Here is a 19519-nt window from a genome sequence, read left to right as displayed (position 1 = left end):
GTCTGTGTGTGTGTGTGTGTGTGTGTGTGTGTGTGTGTATTCTCATGTTCACTCCTCTCCTCTTGTCTGCAGATGCCTGTGTTTGTGTGTAGGAGTGTGCGTGTGTGTGTATGTATGTATGCAGTGTTTCCCACGGAATTGAATTCCTTTTGCGGTGGTTGGTTTGCAGAATTAACAGGTTTTATCAAATTAGCACACTGTGGTTATGATGCTAACCAGATTTAAGCACAATTTAGTACAACCTGGAAAATCATTGTGTGGTGGTCAATGTTGATATTGTGGTGGGCCGCCACAAATAAGTCAATGTATGGGAAACATTGTGTATGTGTGTGTTCTCATGTTCTCTCCTCTTGTCTGCAGATGCCTGTGTGTGTGTTTGTGTTGATTTGGTGTGTGTGTGTGTGTGTTGATGTGTGTATGTATGTGTGTGTTCTCATGCTCTCTCCTCTTGTCTGCAAATGCCTGTATGCGTGTGTGTTCTCATGTTCTCTCCTCTCATTTGCAGATGCCTGTGTGTGTGTATGTGTGTGTGTTCTCATATTCTCTCCTCTTGTCTGCAGATGCCTGTGTGTGTTTGTGTTGATTTTGGTGTGTGTGTGTGTGTGTTTATGTATGTGTGTGTTCTCATGTTCTCTCCTCTTGTCTGCAGATGCCTGTGTGTGTTTGTGTTGATTTTGGTGTGTGTGTGTGTGTTTATGTATGTGTGTGTTCTCATGTTCTCTCCTCTAGTCTGCAGATGCCTGTGTGTGTTTGTGTTGATTTGGTGTGTGTGTGTGTGTGTGTGTGTGTGTTTATGTATGTGTGTGTTCTCATGTTCTCTCCTCTAGTCTGCAGATGCCTGTGTGTGTTTGTGTTGATTTGGTGTGTGTGTGTGTGTGTGTGTTTATGTATGTGTGTGTTCTCATGTTCTCTCCTCTTGTCTGCAGATGCCTGTGATCTCACACTGGACCCAAACACAGCACACAGAAATCTCTCTCTCTCTGAGGGGAACAGAAAGGTGACATATGTGATGAAGCAGCAGCAGCCGTATCCTGAACACCCAGAGAGATTTGACTCCACATGGCAGGTGTTGTGTAGAGAGGGTCTGACTGGACGCTGCTACTGGGAGGCTGAGTGGAATGGAGATGTTGGAGCTGATATATCTGTGGCCTATAAAAGCATCGAGAGGAAAGGGGGCAGTGCTGACGTCACAATGGGAGGGAATGCCAAGTCCTGGAGTCTGAACTGCTCTGATTACAGTTACTCTGTCTGCCACAATAAGAAAGATACTGACATACCTGCCCCCTCCTCCCGCTCCAGAACAGTAGGAGTTTACCTGGACTGGCCGGCCGGCACTCTGTCCTTCTACAGCGTCTCCACTAACACACTCACCCACCTGCACACGTTCCACTCCACATTCACTGAGCCCCTCTATCCAGGGTTTGGGGTTTATTATTATGGCTCCTCAGTGTCCCTGCGCAAGATCACATGAGCTCGTCCTCCAACAGCACGTCCACATGTCACCCTTTCTCTCTACTCCCCCTCTCTTCTCTTCCCCTCTGTCCGTCTCTCATTCCCCTCCCTTCCTCTCTACCTCTCTGTCTTTCCTCCCGCTCTCCTCCACTCTGTCTCTGTTCTCTTTTCCCCTCTTCCACTCCTCTTTCATTCGCTCTCTGTCCTCCCTTTCCCCGTCACCCTTTCTCTCTATCCTCATTCTCTACTCCCCCTCCCTTCTCTCTACAGCATCGGATTTGTGTGTGTGTGTGTGTGTGGTTTGTTTAACACTGCTGTCTATTTAATCAACTGCTAAAGTTCAGACTTCATCAAATCAAGACATTGCAACATTCCGCAGTAACCATGTAACCGTAGCAACATCCATTGTGTTGCTTGATCTGTGGCCCTGGAAGTTGAGCAGGGCTTGTTACTATGGCAATAGTTCCAGGCCATAGACTGTAGAAAAAAACTGCAGGAACTGCAGGAAAACTCCAGTCACACACTCCTGTTCATACACATGTGTAATGTATGTGTGTATTCAATTATATAATTACTGTTTTGCTGAAACTAAACAAATGCTGATATTGCTTTCTTTATATTATGCTCTTCTCCTAAAATGAATGTGTGGATTATGAGAATGTTTCAACAACAATAATATGATGTATTCTGTTCTCCCTAAAGTTTAGTTATTTGCTGAATTTCTTTGAAAAATGAATTGCTGATCTGAGGTGTCAGTGTTTCTATATGTGTTGGCATAAAAAAAAAACATGCTTGTTTTTCTGACTTAAAATATGTAAATAAAATGTGTTCCTGACTTTTAAGCTTAAATGTCTAAATAAAGATTCTGAAAGGAGATGTGATGAACCTGTTGTCATTTATTTGTTTCATTGTTTTCTATGCCATAACAAAACAGAATAGCCTATGTGATGTTTATTTAGTGATTTTTTCCCCCCCTTTTCTTCAAACTTCCCTTTTCTGTAGTTGGCCATGGCATGCATTAAACACCAAGGTCATCTCTATTCAGTGCAACACTACTAGATTAGTGTATTGCAGTAGTATAATAACTAGGGCTGTCAAAATAACACATTCATTTCGATTAATTAAAGAAATATTAAGGCATTAAAAAAAAATATGTAACGCTGATTAATCACATTTCGTGGTGACATTTGACACAGTGCAGGTTAGTGACTGAAGGAGGCAAACGAGAAAGCGCTGCTTTGAATGAAACTTTTAGCCTATGTTTTAAAAAGAACGCCCAGACTAATCCTGTTGACAGGGCATCAATCTACTATTTCTGCAGTAAGGAATTCCCGTTGCCTACCATGGGAGTTCGTCAAGTCTGAAGCATCACCAGAGAATGTTTAATAGGTAGCCGGGCTCAGCTGGTATTAATCTGGATGTACGAGTTAGCACACCTCTTGATGATAATGCTAGCCGCCAGCCATGTCAGTTACTGCTAACGTAGCCTATTGTTTGCTTAGCCTACCCTACCGACTAACCGACAAACTACTACTACCTTACTAAATTGACTACATTTGTTGCACACTTTAAACAAAATGTCTTCAAAATTATGTATGAAGTATGAAGGTGGTTACATTTATTTCCATTCCAATAACTTCACACATTGCATTTCGATTCGCACTTGTAGGCTATGCTGCTTTTTTGTCTAGTTTTCTTATCCTGGACTGCCACCTACTGGATAGTAAGGGTAACAACCTAGTAATTATGTGAATAAAAATCTACAACATGTATGAACGGCCAAAACAGGATAAATCATGGGGGGTATACCAAACATTACCTTGGCGTTATGATAGCTTACTCTGCACATGCACAGTGAGTAGTAATTAAGTTAGTTAGCTCTGCATAGTAAATAAAATAAAAAAGCTTATAAAATACAAATAGAGTTAAAGATCAAGTTTAGTGAAAAAGCTTTTCCACACTGGGCACATTTATCAGGCTTCTCTCCAGTACAGTGGCCCAGATGTTATGAATACAAGCTGGCCTCCCTGTCTCACCTATCTGAAATGGTTTCTTTGTGATTTGATTTTCGTATTTCATGGTCTGTTTTTTTAATTGTGTGTCGTTCATGTTGCAGCTTTCCAAGAAACTGATATCAACTTTACAGCAAAAGCCAGAAGTCACAGAGCCAACTGGCCAACTGCCCTGTGAGAGGGATTTTATTTTACAGAAAAAGCAAAAAGCTTTAAAAAAAAAAAAGGGATAAGCTTTTAAAAAAAAAAAAGACACACGTGGCCTGACACAGACAGACAGAGGCACACTTTCCGTGGATGACGGATATTTCGTTTGATACAATGACTTTTTTTGCTTTTGAACTTTTAAAAAAGAGATGTGTTGTCACAATTGTTATATTATTTTCCATATATTCTTTATTCCCATGAAAAGTTTCCTACTGTGAACCTATTCCAGTGGTTTGAAAACTCGAAACATTAAGTCATAATAGCTGAAAATATGAGTCGAGCTAAATGAGCACTTTAATTTAACTGTTATCAAAAAGTACAAATAGCAAGTCATCCAAACCTTTTTAAGTTCTGGAAAATGTTGACTTAAGTTAATCAACTATTGCCAATCGATTGCCCTTAATTTTACTATTAATCGGGTTTACAGTAGCCTGGCCATTTGCCATCCCCTTGGTACGCTTCGCTTCTACAAGGGTCTGGGATCTCGGCTATTGACGAACGTTTGCAAGCTGGATGCGTGGACTCTGTAGAAGGTTGAAACCATAGACTATATATATAGAACTGGACAGTGTGGCTGCATTCTGCAGTGTTCTATGGAATTGAAGCATAGACAGTAAAAGAAATGGACGAACAGACTCCATCGTTTTCAATGGGAGGGCACTGAGTCAAATAGAACGATTTTTCAGTTGGTCCCCCCAGTGCTGCGCAGACTCACACTTAACTTTGTGACGTTAGCCATCGAACTGAATCTTGTAACTCATATGATAGATACACAGAAATTCTTCTCACACTTCCTTCGCCTTCAAAGTCATCAAAGTTAAACATTTATTTATGTATTATTATTAATAATATCATCCTCACCAAGTCGTGTTAATGTTGAAGCTACCATACATGATCATCTTCAAAAACAGTCAACAAAACAAAAAAGTTATAGCCTTGAAGCTAATCTTCTTTCCACTTTTCCGACCTACGGTCAATCCATCGAAAACCTCTGTAATGATTAGTGCCGTTTTTAAAAAAAATTAGGTTTACTTTTTTATTATTATTAGGTTGCCTCTGTGTAATGCTTTACCAGAGAGGGTTAAAGCGGAGCTAGTAATCAAGGATCTTTGGCTTTACCTTAACATACGGTCGTGTATGCTAGGTTTTGCTTATGAGTTACCGTCATAGACAGTAAGGTGGACTGAGCTTCTTATCCAAACAATACGGTTATCTCCCTACGGCGCGAAAGAGAGATTACGTCAAAGCTAGCTTCCCTCCAACCGAACAAGCTAACCATTCTTCTTACGGGTAACCAACGTTACGGACGAGGTAGTGGAGTCTGTTTTGCCTTTGTAGTGTTTATGTGGATTACACAGAAGCTACAATATCGGCACAGGATATATGTTATATGAAGTTATGGTATTTCAAAAAAATCCTAGAATGAATGGACTTCTATGGGAGTTAGCAGAGAGGTGGTCCCTCCAGCCTACGTCGATTCTTCTACTTCCGGGAATTCGCCTGCCCCCTTGAATTGAAGCCGCCGAGGCGACGCCATCTTGGAAAATTTGGAGCCAATTTGAAGTGCGGCTGCGCAGCAAAAGTTGAAGCATGCGCAGTGAAGAGGAGTCGCGGTCAGGCACGCCCACTCAGTTGCCACTCAGCGAGTTAAACACGCCCCTTGTCAAGTGAAACCCGCCCCCTTCTCCTTTCCACAACGCAGGTCGACTCGTCGCCGAAGGCTAGCTGGCTGGATGAATTTTGTGGCTGTGAGTTAGCTAAACAGTACAAACAACAAGCGGTTTGTTCTTGTCTGGTAAGTGTTTTGATCAACTGAAAAGTTTTTTTGTCTATTGGTGTTCTTAAATACGTCTAAGAGAGCTTATTATGTTGATTATAGACTGTGACAAGTTAGTATGGGGAATATACTAATGAGCTAACAACAGAAATACGGACAGCGAATTACATGCTAACGTTAGCAGCTACATTAACGTTACCGTTAACGGGAGGCTAAGTTAGTCGTTGAAGTTTTCTAACGTTAACGACAGACACCTCTGTTAGAGCTACTTCTAGGTCGGTAGCATAGATAGACTGTAAAAAATAGATCGCTAGGTCTGTAGTTGTAGACCGCATAAGTGAATGATCGATAAATGAAACGCCTGCATTAAACACTACGCCAAAAACCAGTCACTTCCCAGGGACATCGGTGAACATTTGAGAAAGACCTTAGTTTGTCATCTAACGTCCATGATCAGTCATACTGATAACGTTATTTTTCAAGCTGACGCAAGTTAATAACATTCACACCGCATATTTAAATGTGTAGGCCTAGTTAACATTAGGTAGGCTGTGAAGTTTATTGCACACATATATTTAATTAATTGGTATTACTAGTGGTGTTGAGTGCCTGATTAGATGCTTTGTAATGTTGTAAAATTGTCTGACTAACTTTATTGTAACTTTCCTTTTTGCAGGTAAGATATGGGTGATTGCTGAATGTACTGGAGGTGGCGGCAAGGTGGTCTCCATGGTCTACATTAGTCTGCAAGCAAGGGAATGCCTACGTGAAGTGGTTTGGCTGGGGTGGTCTGAGGTGGCATGTCCTCCCCCTTTCTCCAAGTCCCCTGACATCCATCTCCCTGACATCATCACCCACCGTCACTGGATCAACCTGAAGCCCCTTATATATGGGACATGGCACAGCACCACTACGTTCTGAAAACACATGACTTTCAATAACTTGCGTGGCACCAAGAAAGGTCTGCCGCTGCTCTGAACCTTCTGTTAATGTGGCATCATTCATACTTGAAGCTGTACACATCCCTTTGTTTCTATTTTCTTTATTGATGTCACCCAAACTTCAACTTTCTGTATGCCCCTGAACTCACACAAATTGTAAATTGCAATGCGCCATTTAACCAGTGGTGTAGTCTAGTTAGTTAGTTGTAGTGGTGGGTATACTGTGAGCAACCCCAAATGTTATTAAATACGTATCCTTGCCTATTTTAAATGGGTATACTGAGATGATGATGCTTTTTAAATGGGTTTACTGTGTAGTCCTGTGTATCACGTAGACTATACCATACCACGGTCATTTAACTGCCTTGGTATTTAAGTCAGAGGCCATTGCTTAGTATTTAACTGTAGCCTACACAAAGATGTAGACATTACAAGAATATTAATATCAGAATAATTATTGGTTGATACTAAATCAATATTGAATGTTTTTTTTTTATTTCTTTTGTGTGATATAACATTCAGAATGCTCCAACATGACTGGTCTTCAATCAGCCAAAGAGGACGCATCGTAACTCCTCTCCTAGTTACTCTCCATTGGCTCCCTACAGTAGACAGAATTAAATTTAAATCTCTCACTTTGGCCTATAGGACACTGACTGGATCTGCTTCTTGTTATTTTAATTCAATGATCAAGATATACATCCCCAACCGCCCACTGCGGTCTTCTGATGAGCGTCTGTTGTGTCGACCAGTCTTAGGTCAAATTCAAGACTCTTTTCCTCAGTGGTTCCATGTTGGTGGAATGAGTTGCTCTTCGTTCTTGTGATAGTTTTTGGTCTTTTAAGCACTTCTTATACATTATGGTTTGTATGCAGTAGTACTGTTTTATTTTCATTATAGGCTGTTGATTAATTTGACATGGTTTATTATTGATATTCTCCTTAATGTAGTCTTACCATGTTTTTGTTATTATATTATTGATTTAATGGGCATTATCATTTATTATTGCTTTCCCCCCTCATTTTCATTGTTTATTTCATTAGGCTATTGATTGATCCCTGTTTTAAGTATTATACTGTTTTGTATTTGTTAAGGGTAACCATAACCATCATCATCATCATAATGTGGTATTTTCTTATGCACTTGAAACAAAGAATAAAAATGTTTCTTTAAACGTAGTACCACTTTAAACACATCACACACTGAACAGCAAAGTAGCTTCCTGATAATGTGTAAAATGTTTACAGAGTATCCTGATGTAGTAGGTCCATGTTCTCATATTTTTACAGCTGACATGAAGGCTGCAGTATTACATTTTTGATTTATAATGGAGCACCCGATCTCTGGTGAAAGACTAGCAAGCATGTGGTAGAGGCATACGATTACAGACATATTGAGAGAGCCTATAAATGAGTTGTCACAGTTTTCAATTTAGACGTATTATTTTGAAATTATCTACGTCTACGGGAGGATTTACACATCACTGGCAAGACCTGATCAAATCATACCAATGCAAAATGCTTCTCCAGCAGTGCAATCGCAGGTAACAATGATACCTTAACGCATTTTCAGATTCCGCTGTTCTGAGCATACTAAGCAAATTGGCCATTTGTAACTTTGAATCCCTCCTCACGTTAAGCTATGGTCCAATAATGTGTTCACTAAAACACAAGTAACGTTATTTGTCGGGCTGATTCATGAATGGGCATAACAAGGTTGTCGACTTAGAGTTAACGTTAATGAAACTTAACATCGCCTTCTCCAGTGACAAAGTGTATTCAAATGAAGTTGCAACGATGATGGCGGCAATCACTGGTTACGTTATACCATTTGAAACAAGTAGGACTGTAAATGATGGTGACTATGGCTAATGTCACTTCGGATCAATATAGCAGAGCCCTTTTACTTTACCTATCAACTGGCTAATGCTAGCATGATGTAGCATGCTATGAGCTAATATACTTAGCATCTACGAAAGAACAGCACATATCTTTTTTCACAAAGAATCGGTCACAACTAACAACGATGTCTCTTACAAACAACTACACAATGTATGACTATCAATATGTATTTAGTCAGACTGTGATAAGATATAGCCTAATGATAATAACAGCAACACTTATTTAGGTTAGATTATGTGTCGAAATCAGGTGTCGTTAAAATAAGTGAGCGATGACGTGGTAGTGTCTGCAGCCTAGACGGTAAAACATAATGGACAAAGCGTCGTGTCTGCAGCCAGGCAGCTGTCAATCATAGGTGTAAACACGCCCTTTTTAGATTTGTTAATATAACATTAAAAAAAATATTTCAGCGAGAAAAGAAAAATTGTGTGTATTGAAGCATCTTGAAAACTATTTTTTCTAATAAAAAGTTGTTGATACAAAAATAGTTTTAGGTGAGAAAAGTGACACAGAAAGTTGGCTACTTGGCCATTGAAATACATGGGGATGGGCGGAGTTACACATTGTACTGCAGCCAGCCACCAGGGGGCTCTGGACTAACGCTCACATCACTCTTAACAGACGGCACACTGTCCAGTTCTATATATACAGTCTATGGTTGAAACGATTGGATCTGATTTCACCCAATCGCTAACGTTTGGCCGTGACGTATGTTATGCGCCAGCTCGATCGTGAAGTAAGCTACACTACAACGCTCAGAAATTGCCCACAACAATCATTCCCCACCAAAGCGAACAAGATGGATGTAAATGACCATGCCAGCTTTGCGATACAGATGTAAGAGTTAGTGGAAGAATAGCAAATAACTATTCAACAGTAAGGTTGAAGATAACATATTGTAACGCCGATGAGAAGTTAAGAGACAGGGAGGCCGATATATCGTTCCAAAACTCCGGTAGTTTATTTCCTATAGATGTACAGGCTAGTGCACGGGCAACAGGAGGTGTCCACTACAAAACATCGCTGATAAATCACGGTCTCAATCACTCGTCATTCACACTCATCGGCCAACAACGCAACACAACTCACTCGCACATAATCCACTTCTAATCTGACTAAATTTAGACGTCTTAGAACCCCCTATTCTATTCCCTCCCCTTAGCAATCGCCAACCTATCTATACCCCTACATATTCCGTCCCGGACACCTCCCCCCAATCAAAACACATCAGAACTCATTCCATGACACAGGAGGGAGAGGGAGACACAAACACTCGCGCGCACACACACACACACGCACACGCCGGGAACACAGGGGAAAGCCCAACACGGGGGCAAATAGCCTCGGCGATACAATATCACAATTGTCAAAGCTAGATGTGATCATCATTGAAAACACGGCGCTTCATTCATACCGGGTCTGCCGCACATGCTGTAATTTAATAATCGAGGCTATACTGCGCGATACAAATCAAACGTTTCCCAAATCCCGTAGGGAGTAGGGCCACGACATCTTTGCCCGAAATAAAATGTGTTAAACACTCCTTTTGTTCAGAGTTCAGTTCCTGAATATTTGGAAGCGTAGCCAGCACGGACTGAATTGCTTCATTAACTTATGCCATTGCCAACTCCTCGAGGACTACAATTCACACACAGCGCAGAATCTCGACGTAGTCACTCACAACTCCCGCCTCCTGCTCGCTGATTGGCGCGGAGTCGAATCTACCGCTGCGAACGAGGCCAATGGCCGGAATCCCAGACGGAGTCGTGGAGGGAGATGAAAATCGAGCGGAAGTAGGAAGGCAGTTAGTTAGATAGATAGATACTTTATTGATCCCCAAGGGGAAATTCAAGATGCCATTAATCTCAGTGGAACCTACATAAGAGCCTACTACAGCCATCACTTATCCCCCCTGAAGGCAGACTCTGAATGCCATATCCAGCCAGTTTACATACACTGCTACAAATAGAGTTAAAGATCAAAACTAATTTTGGTCTATTTGGTATTGCTTTTAGTGTTATACTGAAAACAATACCAACTACAGTTTCTGATCTTGATATTGTCAGGGAATCACTCGAAAGAAAGGCGAACAGGGAATTAGTTGCAAGGACCAGGCTTTTAGTTGCACAGGGTTGACTAGGGCAGATCCACACAGAAGTCGTAGCAGTAGACCAGAGTTCAGAATCAAAGTCACAAAAGAATACAAAAATCCAAACGCACAGAAGATAATGTAGCAAAAAAGCTCAGAGGAATCACAAAGTACAAATAAAATAAAATATGTCAAAACTCTCGAATAAACAAAGTGCAACAGAAATACAAAGTAACAACTCAATGATGAAAAACCAGAGAGTACTCAACTTAAATAGGGAGTTGTATCCACCAGAGTCCAAAAACAGAGTCCAAGGAAAACTGAGAAACTTTCAAAATAGTCCAAGAAACCACAGGAAAAGGTTCACCAAAGAGAGGACTTGAGAAACCACAGGCGCAGAGAAACTAGGAGCCACTTTCGATGACGCCCAAGAGAGAGAGAGAGAGAGAGAGAGAGTAAGATGTACTTGTCTTCAATTATCAATTAATTAGCGTTTGACAGGTGGGCGGGACTTCCGGTTAATTAAGGTCAAAGGTATTTGATTTCCGGTGAGGGCGGGACATCCGGTCTTTGAACTTGTCATCAATTGAGTTTGACAGGATGTCTGAAATTGGCGGGTTGCTTTTGGTAGGAGTCATGTGTCTGGGGGAGGGGTTTGTGTGTATGTGTGTGTGTGTGTGTGTGTGCCTGCGGGGAGATAGTGAATTTGACAGTTTTGTAGGTTTTAGTGTCATTTTTGAACTTTTTATGATCATTTTGTGTGTTTTTTTAGTCAATTTGTATGTTTTTTTAGTCATTTCGTGTTTTTTGGCCAGGGGTCAGGGCTTGTGTGTGTGTTTGTGTGTGTGTGTGTGTGCGTGTGCGTGTGTGTACAGGGGTGTGTGTGTGTCCAGGGTGGGGGTGTGTACAGGGGTGTGTGTGTGTGTGCGTGTGTGTGTGTGTGTGTGTGTGTCTCCAGGGGCGGGGGTGGTACGCGGATGTGCTGGTCATGGGTGAGCATGTGTCCAGGGGTGGGGGTGTGTCGGGACGTGGTGGTAATGGGTGAGCGTGTGTCCAGGCCGAGGTGTACACGGATGTGTTGGTCATGGGTGGGGGTGTGTCCAGGGGGTGCGGGGTGTCATGGGAGTGTCATGCGCGAGCAATTATGAGTGGTGCTGTTCGTGAGAATAAAAGCGGTGTAAAAGTATGGGTAAAGATAGCAAAGTAAAAATGGCTAGTTTATCAACTCCTGAAAATGCGGGTCCTAGTAGCGAGCGGCTAAGTGGGTTTAATACATTAATAGAAATCATTAAGAAAAGACACAAGAGAAAGCTATAGGCATCAGTATAGACATCTGTTGAGTATGGATGCCTTTGAATTTGGCGGGGGTGCTTTTGGTAGGAGTCATGTGTCTGGGGGAGGGGCTGTCTGTGTGTGTGCGTGTGTGTGTGCGTGTGTGTACATGGGGTGTGGGGGTGTCTCATGTGCAGGGGATGCATGGTGTGTGTCATGAGGTGATCATGGGGGTGTCATGCCTAGACAATTATCAAAAATGATCCAAAAAATATCATCAAGTTTAAATGCAGTTTTAAATTCAAATTCATCAAGATTTTCATCAAGTCATTGAAAAGAATAAAATATATCAGACAGCAGAGCGGTGGATAGAGGGTAGGGGGATGGGTCAAAGGTCTGTGTGCGTGTGTGTGTGTATGTGTGTATGTGTGTGTGTGTATGTGTGTGTGTGTGTGTGTATGTGTGTGTGGAGAGAGGGTAGGGGCTGGGCCAAAGGTCTGTGTGCGTGTGTGTGTGTATGTGTGTATGTGTGTGTGGAGAGAGGGTAGGAGATGGGCCAAAGGTCTGTGCGTGTGTGTGTGTGTATGTGTGTCTGAGAGAGGGGGCACGAGAGAGAGAGGGGTTTGTATGACTGTTTGTATGCTTCAAGTTTTAGCAATATGAACCTGAATAAAAGAATCAAGGAGGTGATGATGCCAAGAGCCTAAAAAGGTTTCAGCCATGTGTGTGTGAACTAAAATAAAACATAAATCCTACATTTAAGCTGAACTTTAAGGGTCAGGGTCATGCATGTCTAATGTCATGGCTCCAGGGGCCCTGAGGGAGTAGGTTGTGTGTGTGTGTGTGTGTGTGTGCTTGTGCGTGTGCGTGTGTGTGTGTGTGTGTGTGTGCTTGCATGTCTGAGAGAGGGGCGGGAGAAAGGTTGGAATGTTTAGTTATGTTTATGTTTTTAGGATGATTAAACTGAATGTGAATGAACTGAATGATTTGACCATGTCAAGAACCTTCTTTCATATATGTTTCTGTGAACTAGAATAAAAAATAAATCATAAATGTAATGTTCAGGGGTAAGCGTGTCTAATACCTAAGCGGGTGTCCCTTATGACTTAGAACAATGCATCTTTTTTGCCAAAATTTGGGATGGGGGTGAAATGAGGTATAAAACTTGGGGGTTCTGGAAATATTCAAATCTGACATCATCTATCACCGTGAATCGTCCTACTGCAGAGGCATTTGTGAAGCGATTCATCATGGCTGAGCGACCTGACCAGGCAAGTATGTAAATTGTAGTTTTTTCATTTTCTACTATATCGTTGTATTATCTCTGATTTAATACATGTTCTTTTTTGTTTGTGTTGTTAGTATGAGTTGGAATATCTACGGGTAAGTAGAAGACCAAGCTTGCCCGTTTGATTTCACACATTTCATTTCTACCATAAACATGTCATGACATTTGAAAAATGGTTTTGTTTTAGTTCCTGCAAATCCGAAGTACCTCATCTGACAGCGGCTTTAGCGGTGACAACTACAGCCCGGCATCTCCGAGCCCAAGCTTTTACCCCGGTACGTAGTTGCTTATCTACTTTGCTAGGGACAGTGTAGGGTCTCTACGGGAATTATTCATGTGTTTTGTTTTTTTGTTCTGTATAGAAGATCCCGATGTTGTCCAGAGGGGTCGTCCGAATTCACCAACCCTGAGCATGTACCAAGGTAGGCTATAGTTCTTCCTGCGTATAATTTGGAGGTGTGATAATGTTTTTTTATGCAGTGCTAAATTTGTTTTTTCTTCTGTTTAAAAGACTCTGATGCAGAGCTGGACCGACCAACTACCCCTCACGAAAGTGTGTGCGAAGGTATGTGTTAAGCATATTTGATAATATAAGTGGCAAAGCCATGTTAAAGTAGCCTACGCAGTGATGTGCATGCCTGCGTGCACTGGGATGTTATTGTGAGCATGCGCAGAATAAACGGTCTGAGTGTATGAGTTCCTAGACCAAAGAGAGGATGGTGGTCTTTTTCTCCCGTGAATATTAGCCACTAAGTGCTAGCTAGTTAACCACTTTGGTGACTGTGACAACGCGATAGACTGCTGCGGAAATGTCCAGCGCTACAGGTTATGGGCCCAGTCATGCAGGCCAAAGGTGGTTCAGACTGTTATTCGACGGTGATGAGAAAAATTACGAACTCTGGGAAACGAGGTTTCTCGCACACATGGAGTTGCGTGGCCTTAGAGAAGTTATCGTGGAGGACCCGCAGATAGATGAGGAAGACGAAGGAGCTCTCGCGGAAGATGAGGCAAAGAACGGAGCGGCATATGCAGAGTTAGTCCAATGCCTAGATAACAAGAGTTTGTCATTGGTAATGAGGGACGCGAAACGTGACGGAAGAAGAGCACTGGGGATTCTTCGCGAGCACTATGCCGGAAAGGACAAACCCCGCGTTTGTATTGTGAACTTTCCTCACTCCAGAAGGCTAGCAATGAAACGGTCACTGGACAAACCCCGCGTTGTGCGTTTGTATTGTGAACTTTCCTCACTCCAGAAGGCTAGCAATGAAACGGTCACTGACTATATTATTCGAGTAGAGACTGTATTCACGTCATTGAGAAGAGCAGACGAGCATATTAGTGATGGGCTTCAGATAGCCATGGTAGTAAAGGGGCTACCTGATTCATACAAGCCGTTCGTCGTGCACATCACCCAGACAAATGACATTGTGACGTTCAGCGAGTTTAAAACGAAACTGCGAAGTTATGAGAGTACTGAAAAATATGGGAAGAGTGACGTAAGTGTAGAGGAAGACAATGTGATGAAGACTAGCGGAGCAACGAGGTCACGTGGAAGAGGGAGAGGAAAGAAAATGGATTTGGCTGATATCGAGTGTTACACGTGTGGTAAAAAGGGGCACATGGCCAGGACGTGCCCTGATGAATCCCAGGCAAGAAGAGATGATCGAAAGTGGGACACACCACAGCGAGGAAGGGGACGTGGTCGAGGACGAGGCCGTGACCATGTGAAGAAAGCCTATGGAGAGACAGAGGCAGAGCCTACATCCTTCTGTTTCTTCAAGATGAGTGACTGTCCTACTCAAAGAGGAAACAAGAAAGGCCTCATGGTCGACTGTGGCGCCACATCACACATGATCAACGACGCTACAAAGTTCAAAACAGTCGACAAGAGCTTCAGGCCTGAGGATCACATGATCGAGCTTGCCGACGGAACCAAGGTGAGCGGGATGGCGAAGATGAGAGGAGATGCCGAAATCTACTTGCTGGACAGCGAGGGACGACAAGTGAAAACAAGGCTCAAGCAAGCACTGTACATCCCATCGTTTCCACAAAACATCTTTTCAGTCAAATCAGCTACAGCAAACGGAGCCGAGATGCACTTCAAGGACGGTGATAACTGGCTGGTCAACAAGGACGGTACCAAGTTCAAAATGGATGTGTATGGTAGGCTGTATTACCTTAGCACTGTAGAAGATGAAAATGTTGATGAAGTGTGTGGTTGTCATGACATTCAAACGTGGCATAGGATACTTGGTCATTGTAATTTTGATGATGTTGCAAGATTAGAAAAGGTGGTTAAAGGGATGACTATAAAAGGGAAACATGACAAGTCCAATCAAAACTGTGAAATATGCACACAGGGAAAGTTAACACAAAGCAGAAATAGACAGGCAGACACTAAAGCAACAACCGTACTAGAGCTAGTACACACAGATCTATGCGGCCCTATAGAACCAGCAGATAAAGATGGATACAGGTATGCAATAGCATTTACTGATGATTACAGTGGGATGATTTTTCCATACTTTATCAAAGCAAAGAGTGACACGACAAAAGCTACAGAAAAATTCATTGCAGACGTAGCTCCATATGGAAAGATAAAGTGCATAAGGTCTGATAACGGTACAGAATTTACCGGGCAGGAGTTCCAGTCTCTACTTAGGAGTAACGGGATAAGGCACGAGACTAGTGCACCCTACTCACCTCATCAGAACGGAACTGCCGAAAGAGGTTGGAGAACCTTATTTGAGATGTCACGATGCATGCTATTGGAGAGCAACCTCCCAAAGCAATTATGGACATATGCTGTACAGACAGCAGCTCAAATCCGGAACAGGTGTTACAGTAAGCGGCTAGAGCTGACACCTTACCGTGTTTTCACAGGAAAAACACCTAACCTATCCAACATGAAGATATTTGGCTCTGAATGCTATGTATATAAGCAGGATAAGAAGAAGCTGGATTCTAGATGTGAAAAGGGGATCTTCGTAGGCTATGATAAATATAGTCCAGCATATAATGTGTATTATCCTGAGACAGGAAAAGTCCTAAAACATAGGCTGGTAAAATTCATCACCAAAGGTAGCGCAGATAGCCAGACTCAGACAGATTGTGACATAGGGGACGACATTGAGAGTTATGGAGATACACCACCAAAGATAGTCAACCAGAGTCAGGGACAGCCTAAGGAAAGTAAAGAGTCCAATGTTGAGGGGACTGTTGAGGAATACCCGACCCAGACAGATAGTACTGAGAGTGAACAGGGAGAAAGAAGGTATCCTACAAGACAGAGAAAGGCTCCAGAATACTTTAAGGAGTACCAGTGTAAAGCTGAGTGTAATAATGATGAAAGTGAAAATATAGATTATTTCTACAGAGTGGCTTATGGTGTACCCAAGACATTTAAAGAGGCTATGGACTCTAAGAAGTCAAAAATGTGGACTGAAGCGATGAAAGAGGAGATGAACTCTTTGACAGAGAATGAGACTTTCACTCTGACACCACTGCCAAGAGGCAAACAAGCAGTGGGAGGTCGCTGGGTATATGCAGTGAAAGAAAGCCCAGATGGATCTGAGACTTGTAAAGCCAGATATGTTGCAAAGGGGTATGGTCAAGTGGAAGGAATTGACTATAAAGAGACCTTTTCACCAACAGCCAACATGACCTCTGTCCGAGCATTGATGCAGGTGGCTGTACAGGAGGATCTTACCCTACATCAAATGGATGTAAAAACGGCTTACCTCCATGCTCCAATGGACTGTGAGGTATATATGGAGCAACCGGAAGGTTTTGAGATCAAGTCTAAAGCAGGAGAACACTTAGTGTGTAAACTCAATAAGTCATTGTATGGTTTAAAACAGTCCGGGCGTAACTGGAACATGTTACTGCATGATCACCTTACAGAGAATGGTTTTGTACAAAATGATGCTGATCATTGTGTCTACAGCAGAGAATCTGAGAATGAGAAAGTGATTTTGTTAGTATGGGTAGATGACTTAATCATAGCGGCGAGTAACAACACCTTACTCAGTGATGTAAAAGAAATGTTGAAGAGAAGGTTTAAGATGAAAGATATGGGTCCAATTAAACACTTCCTGGGTATTGACTTTAGACAGAGTGAGGGAGAGATCAAAATGACTCAAAAGAGACACATAGAGAAGATGTTGGCGAAATTTGGAATGTCTGAATGCAAACCGAGATCCACCCCATGTGAGCAAAAGTTAAACTTTGACAATGAGGGTGAAGTTATTGACTCAACAGGATATAGAGAGATAGTAGGTAGCTTGATATACATTATGACATGTACTCGACCTGACCTGAGCTGGGTTGTTAGTAAATTATCACAACACCTAGCAGAACCAAAGCAACAGCATTGGGCTACAGCAAAACACCTACTGAGGTACTTAAAGGGTACTATAGATCAAGAGCTACACTACCGGAAATGTGAGAAAGGCCTACAGCTTGAGGGATACAGTGATGCTGATTGGGCAGCCGATAAAAATGATAGGAGGAGCACAACTGGATACTGTTTCAGCTTAACTGATAATGGTCCAGTTATATCGTGGAAGAGTAGGAAACAGCCAACGGTGGCATTATCCACCTGTGAAGCTGAGTATATGGCACTAGCAGCCACTACTCAAGAGAGTATGTACCTTGTACAACTACTTAAAGGAATAGATAGTAGTAACAAGCATGTACCAGTTAAAATATATGAGGACAACCAGGGGGCGATAGCTTTGTCTAAGAACCCAGTATGCAGACAGAGGAGTAAACACGTAGATATAAAATATCACTTTGTACGGTCTGCACACACAGAGGGGAAAATATCTATAGAATACTGCCCTACTGCAGACATGGTAGCTGATGTCCTTACCAAGCCTGTGACAAAGGCTAAATTTGAGAACTTCAAGGGATATTTGTTTGGAGAATAATGTGAACTGGCAGATGTAAATGTTTTTGAAGGTTTTTAGAGTACTGTAAGTATGCAAAATGTTTTATTTTGGAGTTATGATGTATTGTTGGTTTTTGTTTACCACTGTAGAATGCTATAAACATGTCTTTGAGTGGGAGTGTTAAGCATATTTGATAATATAAGTGGCAAAGCCATGTTAAAGTAGCCTACGCAGTGATGTGCATGCCTGCGTGCACTGGGATGTTATTGTGAGCATGCGCAGAGTAAACGGTCTGAGTGTATGAGTTCCTAGACCAAAGAGAGGATGGTGGTCTTTTTCTCCCGTGAATATTAGCCACTAAGTGCTAGCTAGTTAACCACTTTGGTGACTGTGACAACGCGATAGACTGCTGCAGAAATGTCCAGCGCTACAGTATGTACCCTACAAAACAGTATGGGAGAGAGTGCTTGTGAGGCAGAGGCGCGGGCGTTTATAAAGATTACAAGTTAAAAAATGTTATAAACATTTTTCAAGTTTTTCCAATCTAAAAGTTTAAAAATGTTTTAAAGTAAAAAAAAAAAAAAAGGTTACCGCAGCCGGGGATCGAACCCGGGCTGTGCTAGACCAATCGCCGCCAGGTAATTGGCAAAGCAAGTGCTATTACCTCCTTACACTACTGCGGTGCTGTAAATACGTGCTTTTTGCCCTTAGAATACGGTGTCGTATGACGTAGGGTCGGGACACGTGCGGATGCTTGAAAGAGTGTAGTAGGTGGTGTGTCTCTGTTTGCCTGCTGGAGAGAGGGAGAAGGGGGAGGGTGTATGTCTGCTGGTCTGCCGGAGAGGGGGAAGGTAGGGTGTGTGTGTGTGTGTGCGTGTGTGTGTGTGCCTGCGGGGAGATAAATTGTCATTTTGTATGTGTTTACGATAAGAAAACATGATGATGAGTCATTTTGTATCTTTTTTTCTGTGGTTGCTCTTTAGAACCTGGAGACCGTGAAGTCCCCCGAGCCGAACGCGGATCTCCCAGAACCGAACGTGGAATCCCCAGAGCCGAAGTCTTCGGAGCCCCGCCAAACAGCCCCGCCTCCCCCCGAGCCGCGTGGGGTGCCATACAAGAGACGCTGTCATTAATGAACGAGGCGGTATTGTACGCGTTATCATTCAGAAGAGCTGAGCTCCGGCGACTGACCTATGGTGTTTGGAACACTATTCGTTTAAGTGTGAGAGACCCCCACGTGTATTTCGAATTGTGTTGTGCATTAAATCATTTACATCTGTACTTTGATTACTTTGTTGAAAATCAAATACGTGCTATTATGCAAGTTTCCCGAGATTGTATTGGTGACTATATGGAGGGGCCGCGGGGTTCTGCCGCTGTGCGGAGATTTGATCTGATTTGAAAAAATGTATGATCAGTGGATTGTTTGTTTGTTTGGTTTGATTTGTTTTCGGGATTTATTTGTACTTAGTGCACGTGTGTATATTGGGTCTACAACCAGCGTTGAAAATGGAGCAGGACATTGACTTAGCTAATATACCTGAAAATTATAGACGTGTCATAGATGAAATACAAACTTTAAACCCTTCGGGACCGCCTCCACCAAGTGTAAATTTACCCCGTGACCAGCAAGAGGTAGAGGTGAATAGTCAAGAGGCATGGTCACCATCCGATAGCTTATTACATAG

The 19519-nt window shown here is 42.4% G+C and overlaps 3 protein-coding genes and 1 long non-coding RNA gene across 20 annotated transcripts in view; 2 read left to right on the top strand and 2 right to left on the bottom strand.

Annotated features, from left to right (window-relative positions):
• Positions 1-19519, bottom strand: part of LOC121718806 (NACHT, LRR and PYD domains-containing protein 3-like) — an 849641-nt gene that overhangs the window by 479379 nt on the left and 350743 nt on the right. The window lies entirely within an intron of this gene.
• Positions 1-19519, bottom strand: part of LOC121718961 (zinc finger protein 2 homolog) — a 389219-nt gene that overhangs the window by 280913 nt on the left and 88787 nt on the right. The window lies entirely within an intron of this gene.
• The window catches only part of LOC121718794 (NACHT, LRR and PYD domains-containing protein 12-like), a 338838-nt gene that overhangs the window by 255876 nt on the left and 63443 nt on the right, over positions 1-19519 (top strand). For 14 of the 15 annotated variants that reach the window (XM_042103979.1, XM_042103988.1, XM_042103987.1 and 11 more), the window contains one exon: positions 927-2326. The exons of the other annotated variant lie outside the window; for it this stretch is intronic. In XM_042103979.1, coding sequence (XP_041959913.1) covers positions 927-1471 — 545 coding nt within the window. In that variant the 3' untranslated portion in view covers positions 1472-2326. Of the gene's footprint in view, positions 1-926; positions 2327-19519 lie in introns of those variants that run through there. 15 annotated transcript variants of the gene reach the window in all.
• LOC121719085 lies at positions 12676-13361 on the top strand. Its single transcript, XR_006034149.1, has 3 exons — positions 12676-13034; positions 13127-13214; positions 13302-13361. It is a non-coding gene; the product is annotated as an uncharacterized LOC121719085 (long non-coding RNA).

Source organism: Alosa sapidissima, chromosome 9 (genome assembly GCF_018492685.1).
Source record: "Alosa sapidissima isolate fAloSap1 chromosome 9, fAloSap1.pri, whole genome shotgun sequence".
Taxonomy (NCBI): Eukaryota; Metazoa; Chordata; class Actinopteri; order Clupeiformes; family Clupeidae; genus Alosa; species Alosa sapidissima.
Note: the sequence above shows the minus strand (reverse complement) of the source record. Positions and strands in the feature narration are given on the sequence as shown.